The 10,613-nt window shown below is 42.6% G+C and overlaps 1 protein-coding gene across 2 annotated transcripts in view; it reads right to left on the reverse strand.

Moving 5' to 3' along the window:
• Positions 1-7,151, reverse strand: part of MCM8 (minichromosome maintenance 8 homologous recombination repair factor) — a 40,953-nt gene extending 33,802 nt beyond the window's left edge. The window contains exons 1-6 of one of the 2 annotated variants that reach the window (XM_083493762.1): positions 7,013-7,142; positions 5,342-5,502; positions 4,269-4,343; positions 3,604-3,686; positions 1,990-2,139; positions 295-398 (exon numbers count right to left, since the gene is read on the reverse strand). In XM_083493762.1, coding sequence (XP_083349888.1) covers positions 295-398; positions 1,990-2,139; positions 3,604-3,686; positions 4,269-4,343; positions 5,342-5,483 — 554 coding nt within the window. In that variant the 5' untranslated portion in view covers positions 5,484-5,502; positions 7,013-7,142. Of the gene's footprint in view, positions 1-294; positions 399-1,989; positions 2,140-3,603; positions 3,687-4,268; positions 4,344-5,341; positions 5,503-7,012 lie in introns of both variants that reach the window. The other variant, XM_083493760.1, reaches the window with a different exon arrangement.
• Between the last annotated feature and the right edge of the window lie 3,462 nt (positions 7,152-10,613).

The following is a 10,613-nucleotide window of genomic DNA, read 5'->3' on the forward strand; positions in this document are numbered from 1 at the left end:
GTCAGGGGAAATTAATCGTGTTAAAATCTACAGAGCTACTATGCACACCTACTTGGAACTAACTACTACATAACACAAAGGGATTTTCTTCAGAGAAAACATGCAAAGGATCAGATTGAAAATCTCAGTCTGGCAATGGGGCGGGTTAGAATCAACAAGCTATTCATCATAATTTTGATGGAACTTAAGACTAATTTCCCCAATATCTGGGAAATGCATGGCTTCGCAAATAACATGTGGCATGTGGAGTTTGAGGCTTTCAAGAAAACTTGTTCTTTTTAAAGCAATAGCTACCTTGCATGAATATATGGTACATTAATTATGGGTTCTTCATCAATGGACAGTCCCTCTTGTTCCTGAAGTTGTGCGGCATGTTTTTCAAGATCTTTGCTTAGCACCTATAACATAAAAAAATACACAGGAAGCCTCGACCATCATATAAAGATGCTGATAACACTGAACAGTATTTTCCAACCAGTGCAAAAAAATCACAAAGGTTTCAAGAATCAAAACTCTGCATTCTTAATTGTCATTTTACACACCCCTTTTCTTAAATATCATTTTCTGATCCTTTTGTTAGGCACAATATTGGCTCTGAGAGCAGTTTTGTTTAATCCAAGTAAGAGGCTTGCTTGCTTATTTCTTTGATTTATTTACAAAGACCTCAGGGTGATTCACAATATAAAAACATGAGATGAAAGCAGAAGTAAATAGCTGAAAGAGAAACAACAAAATAATAACCCCCCTCCCACAAACACATTTAAAAGGCTGTAGAATATTAACCATCCAAAGGCTTGGTTGATGGGGAACATTTTTACCTGGCACCTAAAGATAAGGAAGGCACCAGTTGAACCTCCTTGGGGAGAGTATTCTACAAACAGGGAGCCCCTGCAGAAAAGGCCTGTTCTCATGTTGCCATCCTCCGGACCTGTCATGGAGGAGGCACACAAAGAAGCGCCTCAGATTACAGTGGTACCTCGGGTTACATAAACTTCAGGTTACAGACCCTGCTAACACAGAAATAGTACCTCGGGTTAAGAACTTTGCTTCAGGATAAGAACAGAAATCGTGCTCCAGCAGCGCGGCAGCAGCAGAAGGCCCCATTAGCTAAAGTGGTGCTTCAGGTTAAGGACAGTTTCAGGTTAAGAACGGACCTCCGGAACGAATTAAGTACTTCACCTGAGGTACCACTGTATAAACAAAGGGTCCAGGTTGGCTTATATGGAGAGAGGTGGTCCTTGAGGTACAGTCATACCTCATGTTATGTTTGCTTCATGTTACGTTTTTTCAGGTTGCGTCCTGCGGTGACCCGGAAGTACCAGAAAGGGTTACTTCTGGGTTTTGCCGCTCGCACATGCACACAAGCGCTAAATCGTGCCACGCACTTGCGCAGATACGGCGCTTCAGGTTGTGGGCTTTTCATGTTGCAAACAGGCCTCCGGAACGGATCCTGTTCGCAACCAGAGGTACCACTGTATTGCGGTCCTAAGTCATTTTATGTCAAACATGCATAAAATCCAAGTTATAACACAAAAATAGACTTCAGACCCCTGAAACCAAAAGGTGAGGTGTCTTATGATTTCATAAGCTTCGTATTTCAAAGAAGCAGCCAAGTTAGAAAATAAAAAACTCGTTAGCTGTTCATTTCTTTGAAAACACTCAAGGGCATAGTAATAAATATCATTAAAAAGAAAAAAGAAAACACTCCAGCACAGTCACAAAAAAATAAGTTTCTTTCTGCTGGCTCACAGAGAAAAGTATTTGGTTATCAAAATATAAGAGAGTGATGCAGAGGGAAGTTCCCAGGCTGGTTCTATGAGAAATCTAGAAGTATGGGTTTCTCTTCCTTCCACACACACACACTTGTTAAAAAAGAACCTTAAATGACACTTTTTGCCTCTTCCTCCCACCAAAAAGTATATGCATTCAAGTCTGTGAATGATTTAGCATTCAAAATTTTACTGCTCACCATGTGCTTGAGGTATTTACCTGATGTATGGCTAAGCCCATGCAGTCCAATATCTTTTGTGGCATATCTCTTAATTCAGAAGCAATCTCAGGCATTGATTCCATTAATTCTGTATCATGTGCCAGCTCTTTATAATCCACAAGAATACTTCCTTTTCTTTCTATTTCATCCTATAGAAGAGAACTGTGTGAATTTGTCGCAATATTTTCAAAGGCTTGTCTGAATTGTTTTCAGAAAGACCACCAACACGGGATATGAGTGAGGGGTGTGAGAGCACCTAAAGATCCTGTCAGAACTAGGAAGCAGACAAGAACTTGTTCAGCTCGCCTCCAGTCCTGAAATTGTATTGATTGCTAATAAAGTTTGCTAATTGATTGCACACGTATTAATAATAATAAGAATAATAAGATTTGATATCCCGCTTTATCACTACCCGAAGGAGTCTCAAAGCGGCTAACATTCTCCTTTCCCTTCCTCCTCCAACAACCACCCTGTGAGGTAAGTGGGGCTGAGAGACTTCAAAGAAGTGTGACTAGCCCATGGTCACCCAGCAGCTGCATGTGTAGGAGCGGGGAAGTGAACTCGGTTCAGCAGATTACAAATCTACCGCTCTTAACCACTACACCACACTGGCTCTCAATAATTAATAGATTAATTAATAGAATAATTAATAGAATTAATAGAATAATTAATAGAATAATTAATAGAAGCCTCGTTTTATGCTCACCAAGGCCTTCAAGACACATAATAAAATCATAAATGCATCCTAAAAATATACATTTGAACACTATAAAACTTAGTAAGGACTCAGTCAGCAGCAAGGATCCAGACAGACCACAACCTCCACATCTGACAGACAGGGTTTTACATATCTTCTAAAGGCCACTGCAGAACCTGTTCAGAAAGTCATCACCATGGAAAATATTACTACTTGTGGTTGTGATGGAAGCCTCAGAAGGGAAAGGTATCCAAAACAAGGTATCATTTAGAAACTTGGACTACTGCAATGTGCTCTACATGGGGCTACCTTTGAAGGTGACCTGGAAACTACAACTAATCCAGAATGCGGCAGCTAGACTGGTGATTGGGAGTGGCCTCCGAGACCTCATAACACCGGTCTTAAAAGACCTACAATGGTTCCCAGTACGTTTCCGAGCACAATTCAAAGTGCTGGTGCTGACCTTTAAAGCCCTAAACGGCCTCGGCCCAGTATACCTGAAGGAGTGTCTCCACCCCCATCGTTCAGCCCAGACACTGAGGTCCAGCTCCGAGGGCCTTCTGGCAGTTCCCTCCCTATGAGAAGTGAGGTTACAGGGAACCAGGCAGAGGGCCTTCTCGGCAGGGGCACCTGCCCTGTGGAACATCCTCCCTTCAGATGTCAGGGAAATAAACAACTATCTGACTTTTAGAAGACATCTGAAGGCAGCCTTGTTTAGGGAAGCTTTTAATGTTTGATGTATTTATTGTGTTTTTAATATTCTATTGGGAGCCGCCAAGAGTGGCTGGATAAACCCAGCCAGATGGGCGGGATATAAAATAATAAATTATCATTATCATTATTATTACAAATTATAAGATGGAGGGTGGGGGTAAGAGATAAGGAATGAGAAAGAGATCACATTATGAAGACTTACCTTATCATAAAGCTCTATTCGAGACAAAAAAAATTTCTCAAATGCTTCAATCTTCTGAACAAAAGGGGAGTTGTCATCATATGCTGAATTGGACAATTTCATTAGTTATTTAACATTTTAAAAGCTGCAGCTTTTAAACATCTTGCTTAGAATTCAAAAACACAATTTCTCTATTAGAAATTACATTTCCTCAAATGCCATCCTAAAAAAACTGGGCACAAACCAGCTCATTCTTTCTGGATTTTCTTCATAGTACACAAACATAGGCTTAGGTTAAATGACAAGGAAGCTGTTGAGCAAGTAGCATTCATGAGGGAAATGGAAAATATCTGGTCACACTGGAACCACCATATAAAAAAGGGTTGTTTGCATACTGACTTACTGAACACAGCTCACATAAACCATTAATTTATATAGCACCATAAACATTCATAGTGCTTTACATACAAAGTGACAAGATGATAAACTACTAGCAAATATGTACAAGTAAGCTCATTAACTTCAAATTGTCCTTTTTGCGTAAGTATGTATTTTATAACATACAGTATCAAGGATTTGGCTTCATCAGGCATTGAGTTAAAGAGGAGAATTAAATACAAGCCAAAATGTTATTCTATTCTCAAGCCATCAAGTCAGTTCTGTATATATCTACAGAAAAAGCTTACCTTCAGAGAAATATAGTTTCCAGCCTCTATAAGTAGGAATCTGATCCAGAGTCATCTGAATGAACTGAGGCAGAGCTGAAAAGCATTTCCCAAGAAAGTTAGTGATATTAGTCAATTTTCAGTTCTCAATTTTTCATAGATATATCTGCCTACATATGCTGCTTTTAACTGATGTCTGAACTATATTACCATATAATTTCATTTTCATTAAATATTTAAATATATAGTAATATAAAAAGATCCACAAAAATGCAATAGCAAAAGGTAAATACACAAAGCAAAAACAATAATTACAGTGGTGCCCCGCAAGACGAATGCCTCGCAAGACGGAAAACTCGCTAGACGAAAGAGTTTTCTGTTTTGGAGGTGCTTCGCAAAACGAATCTTCTATGGGCTTGCTTCGCAAGACGACAATGTCTTGCGAGTTCCTGCTGGTTTTTTCCCCTTCCTCCCCCCTTTTTCTAAGCCACTAAGCCGCTTATCAGCTGATCCGATCAGCAGATAAGCCGCTAAAAGCACTAATCCGCTAATCCGTCAATGGGCTTGCTTCGCAAGACGAAAAAACCGCTAGACGAAGAGAATCACAGAACGGATTCTTTTCGTCTTGCGAGGCACCACTGTACAAATGTGCCTGTTCTGTCCACAGGGTCATATTTACTATATGACATTTATGTCTTATTTTCTAGCATACCCTGTGGAATAAGAAACTGGCTCTGCCTGTAATATTTCATAATGTTTTATGCAGTTTTATTGTTTAAAGGCTCACTGGACTCCCCTTAGGAAGGCAGGACAGGCTATAAATTCATAAATTCAAAGTAATAAATAAAATACAGTTTAGAACTAAAGTTATTTTTTAAAAGATAACAGTTGCTCATACAGTACACAGAGGCAACATTTGCAAGGAGTTCAGATTTTAAAACTTCCCTTAAGACCACGATATGGCAACCCCAAGCTCCAGGCCTTGCATTTTGTTATCACAGGACACGTTTTCTTTATGCTATTCTTCCAACCACAAACACATTCCTTTAAAAAATAATAATACAAAAGCAAATCATGTTGTGGAATTAACATACCAGACTCTGACTTCCCAGCACTTTTCCCTTCTCCTCTCTGTCCACGTCCTTTTCCTCTCCCTTGCCATGCTCCTCTTCCTCGCCATCTCTGAAAGCCACCTCTTCCTCGCCCAGAACCTTTCCCTCTGGGTTCATTGCTCATCTCAGCACTCTTAAGGGACCTGAAACCAGAGTTAAACCAAAAGACGTTGCTTTCAATTCATGTGTGGCAAGTAACATTACACCTTGCAAGTAATCCATATATGAAATGAAATGATGACCACTTCTTGTAGGTAAAACACTTGGAGTGAGCTAGCATGGAAATCTAATGATCCAATGCACAGTGAGTAGAGAAGATACTTAGTTTGCAGTCCTATGCAAATGTCAGAGTAAGTCCCATTGAACATAAGGGAATTTTCTTTTGAATCAACATACCGGTCCATTAATTATAAAATCCAAGGTGCGACCTATGGAACAATTATATATCTGAAAAAATTGTTTTTAAAGAGTTTGTTTACATGATTATTGTTTGAAAGAATCTGCATTTTAGCCTGTTTCTGTGCTGAGCATCACTTTGAAGGCATTAAGCTGTGAAGCAGCCTATACATTTGTTTAAAAATAATGATAATAAATACTTAGCAGCAAAGGGATTTTAAAAAGACACTCCACAGATAACAGCAGTACTGTACACTGGATAGGATACCTTGCATCCCTGAGCCACAAATGCTCTCATTTGAGCCAGAGTTAGACATTATGCAGTTCTCAAGCATGGCCAGCCTATAATGTGGCCTACACCCATTCAGACTACAGTACAGGTACTACATGTTCATAAAATCATAGAGTTGAAAGGGACCTCTAGGGTCATCTAGTCCAACCCCCTTTAAACAATAACAACCACCATCATCTCTTCTCATAGAAATCTAGCATATCAGGGAGATATGCCTCATTTTCATTACCAACACCCTCACCCAGGGCCGGATTTAGGTTTGATGAGGCCCTAAGCTACTGAAGGTAATGGGGCCCTTTATATGTCCAGCTGTCCTTTGTCAGGAACAAACTGTCGCTGTTTTTTGTGTTAAATATATGTTATATGGTAATTTATGGACCTAATAGGTATCTAAAGCCATTTGCAAATAACAAAATATGCATTTTATCAGAGTAATTATAATTCTAGAAAGTCCGTTTCAGATCGTATGCTTTTCAAATAGTTTAATTGCAACCTGAGAGATTTCTTTACACTCTCTATATATGTTTCTTCTGTTCTTCTGTCTTCCCTTTACTTTTGTGGTAGCGTTGTTCTCCCTCCGCTATTTTTACTCTTTATTTTGCTTTGGGGTTTACTCACTCCGCGAGGGGGTTTTCCCCACTCCTGAGTTCCCCGTTTTTCTCCTTGTCTTATTTCCCTTTGTGTTTTGTTGCTGCTGCTACCACTTTACGTTTATTTTGATATAGAAATAGAGATTTTTACCGTCTTGTCACTGCTTCCGTGATGTCTATATGGTAATTTATGGACATAATAGGTATCTAAAGTCATTTGCACATAACGAAACATGTATTTTATCAAAGTAATTGTTGAACTGAAATACAATTAAGAAGTATATTAATAGTGATTTTTTGGGGGGTCTAAAAGAGTGGGGCCCTGAGCTATAGCTTGTTTAGCTTATACATAAATCCGGCACTGCCCACACCCACCTGCCGCCTGGTGTGGGGCAACCCCAGAGCTGAAAGCAGCAGCTGCTCACCAAAACCCCTTTCCGGCCCGTCCACTCCTCCTTCCCTCAGGCAGCTTCCGCTTTTCGAATTTTGGCGCGCGCTTGACGCGTCACCTTCGTCGCCAGGCCGTCAGGAGGCCAAAGAAAGCGCGCGCGCGCTCCGGTTTCTACGTCACCCAACGCGCCGGGCTTTTAGAAAGCCCATGAAAGGCGGCTGCCCGGTTGCTATGGGAACCGCCTCCCTTTCCCTAAAGACGTCAACAAAAGGGAGACGGCTTCTGCGCCTGCGTCCCCAAAGGGAGAGAAGCTTTTAACTTGGCGGGGAAGGGGGAACGAGGCAGAGGCTAGACTAGAGCGCAGCTTGATTTCAGACGCCTTTGCCCCATAGGAAACGACGGAGGGAGGTCCAGGGCTGGAGCCGAGCTGCGTCTGGGCAGCAGCATTTCTTGCCTCTTCTCACCCCCCTGGGAAATGGGGCGGGGGGAACAGTAGAGGGAGGGGAGACTGCAGAAGCAAAGAGATGGGGGGCTCGCTGCTCTTAAGTCCGATTCGTATTTGGTGTGGTTCGTTGTGCATCGCTTAAAAAAGAAAACCCAAATTGCACGGTTTGCAAGAAATTTTAAAACTGTGCGCGTGCCCCGTGTACCGCCTGCCATGGGTGCAAGCTTTTACAAAACAGGGTTTCTTGGCTAGTGAAATAAAAAAATTAAGGTCTTTTATATATATAATAAATGTTCATAACTGCATATACAGTGGTACCTCTGGTTACGTACTTAATTCGTTCCGGAGGTCCGTTCTTAACCTGAAACTGTTCTTAACCTGAAGCACCACTTTAGCTGATGGGGCCTCCCGCTGCCACCATGTGATTTCTGTTTTCATCCTGAAGCAAAGTTCTTAACCCGAGGTACTATTTCTGGGTTAGCGGAGTCTGTAACCTGAAGCGTCTGTAACCCGGAAATCAGGTGAGGGGAGGGGAAACTGCAGAAGCAAAGAGATGGGGGACTTGCTACTCTTTTCTTAAGTCCTATTCCTATTTGGCGTGGTTCGTTGTACTTTGCTTAAAAAAGAAAACCCAAATTGCACGGTTTGCAAGAAATGGGTTGCACTGGCGTTGGCGGGACATTTTAAAAATGTGTGCGTGCCCGTGCCCCGTGTACCGCATGCCATGGGGACAACATTTTACAACACAGGGTTTCTTGGCTAGATTTAGGAAGGGTCACCACACTTTTTCAGCAGGTGGCCGGTCTGCTGTCCCTCAGACCTGGGGGGGGGGCGGACTATATTTTGGAAAAAATAATAATGAACGAATTCCTATGCCCCACAAATATTTTTTTTTTAAAAAAATTATTAGGGATTTCAACATACCAATTTATCAAAAATACATTATCCACATTCCCTCCCCTTTTCCCTTCCCCCCCCTAAAAAAGAAAAAACTCACCCTCTAACACCCCCACCCCAGACTTCCCTCAGCTCCTCTTGGTTTCTCAGCACATGTTATTCTCTGCATGTTATAAAATTGCAAAGATCCTCAATTTATCTATCTATGTTACCAATAAAAAAATTGTGTTTATTCAAAACCTGCCAAGGAGTCCAGTTCATTTTGTTACTTCTTTAAATACTTCGTAAAAGGTTCCCATTCTTCTTTAAGGTCACAGTTATCCTTGTCACGTAGTTTATGTGTCAATTTCACCAATTCTGCATAGTCCATCAATTTCTCTTGCCACAGTTCTTTAGTCGGGATTTCCTCATTCTTCCATCCTTGTGCTATTAAGACTCTTGCCGCCGTTGTCGAATACATGAAAATGTTTTTTAATTTCCTTGGCATGTCTTTTCCTGCAATTCCTAACAAAAAGGCTTCAGGCTTTTTTACAAACGTTAGTTGGAACATTTTCTTCAACTCATTGTATATCATTTCCCAAACATTTTTAATTTTACTACAATCCACCCACCCTGTGGAACGCCCTCCCACCAGATGTCAAAGAGAAAAACAACTACCAAACTTTTAGAAGACATCTGAAGGCAGCCCTGTTTAGGGAAGCTTTTGATGTTTAATAGGTTATTGTATTTTAGTGTTTTATTGGAAGCCGCCCAGAGTGGCTGGGGAAACCCAGCCAGATGGGCGGGGTATAAATAATAAATTAATAATAATAATAATTAATAATAATAATAATAATATCACAAAGAGTTGGACACGACTAAACAACAAAAGAGCAGCATTAACAAAAGAGCAACTAAAAAATAAAAGAGCTAAGTGCCGTTCAGGCACACACCCCATAGCTGTCAACCGTCCCTTATTTGGCGCGAAACTTCCTTATCCCAGCGCCGTGTCCCGCTGCTGTCCCTTATTGATGATGTCCCTTAAATTTCCCAGGTTTCATGCTCGCCCGGCTCAGGAGGGAAGCAGCGGCTTGGGGTCCTCCGCCTTGAGAGAGCGAGAGAGGGTGCCTCTCCCTTTCCCCCCTCAGGGGTGCGTTGTGAGGAGATGGGTGGCAGCGGGCGGGCAGGCAGCCCCTCTCTTGTGAGACTTCCGCCACGCTGCCAGGGGAAGCCGGAGGCAGCAGCGGCTGCGGCGGCTGAGGAGGTGGCCTGAGGGAGGAGGAAGAGGAGGGGATGGGGAGGGATGCAGAAGGGCAGTGCTTCAGCGGCCGCAGCGGCGCCGCAACCGCCTCATGCCGGGCGTGGGCGAGAGTCACTCTCTCTCCCTGCCTCTCTCTTGGGCGGGGAAGGGCCGATGGAACTCCTTGCCCCAGGACAACGGCAGCCCCGACCAGGGACGCGGACTTATAAAAAATATTGGGGGGGCCCCGGGAAAGCTCATGAATAATAAATAAGCTCATGAATATGCAAATAAAGTGGCGTCGCTTCCTCGTGAGCGAATAGGGGAGAGCGTGCTGCGCCTATTAATCAGCTCCGAAGGAAATTGGGTGGAGCTTTTGCTCGGGACCTGTGCAGCCCGACCCTGTGCATTTTGGGCTGGGGGAGGGGCGGCGGTGGCGCTCTGCTGGAGGGGCGGCGGAGATTATTGGGGGGGCGGAGCCCCCCCAAACGAATTTTTGAGGGGGCTCGGGCCCCCTCAAGCCCCATGGAGTCGGCGCCTATGGCCCCGGCGTGCTGCTTAGCATACCCTCCAACCAGTGCAGCATCTTAATGTAGTGATTTCTCCCTCTGCATCCCTTTCATGACTCTATTTTTATACAGTGGTGCCTCCCAAGACGAAATTAATCTATTCCTTGAGTCTCTTCGTCTTGCGGTTTTTTCGTCTTGCGAAGCACGGCTATTAGCGGCTTAGCGGCTTTAAGAAAGAGGAAACAAACTCGCAAGAAGTTTCGTCTTGCGAAGCAAGCCCATAGGGAAATTCGTCTTGCGGAACGACTCAAAAAACGGAAAACTCTTTCGTCTTGCGTGTTTTTCGTCTTGCGAGGTACCACTGTAAATCATTTGTCCATCCATAGTTCAAATTTTTACTACACGTTTTCTGTCAATCCTACCAATGTATGTAACTCTTTACAATAGCTTTTCCAATAAATTATAAACCTTCCCCATTCTTTATTAAAGAGGTCCTCTTCCTGGTTTCTAATTCT

Source organism: Podarcis liolepis (assembly GCF_965112155.1).
Source record: "Podarcis liolepis genome assembly, chromosome: 3".
Classification (NCBI taxonomy): Eukaryota; Metazoa; Chordata; class Lepidosauria; order Squamata; family Lacertidae; genus Podarcis; species Podarcis liolepis.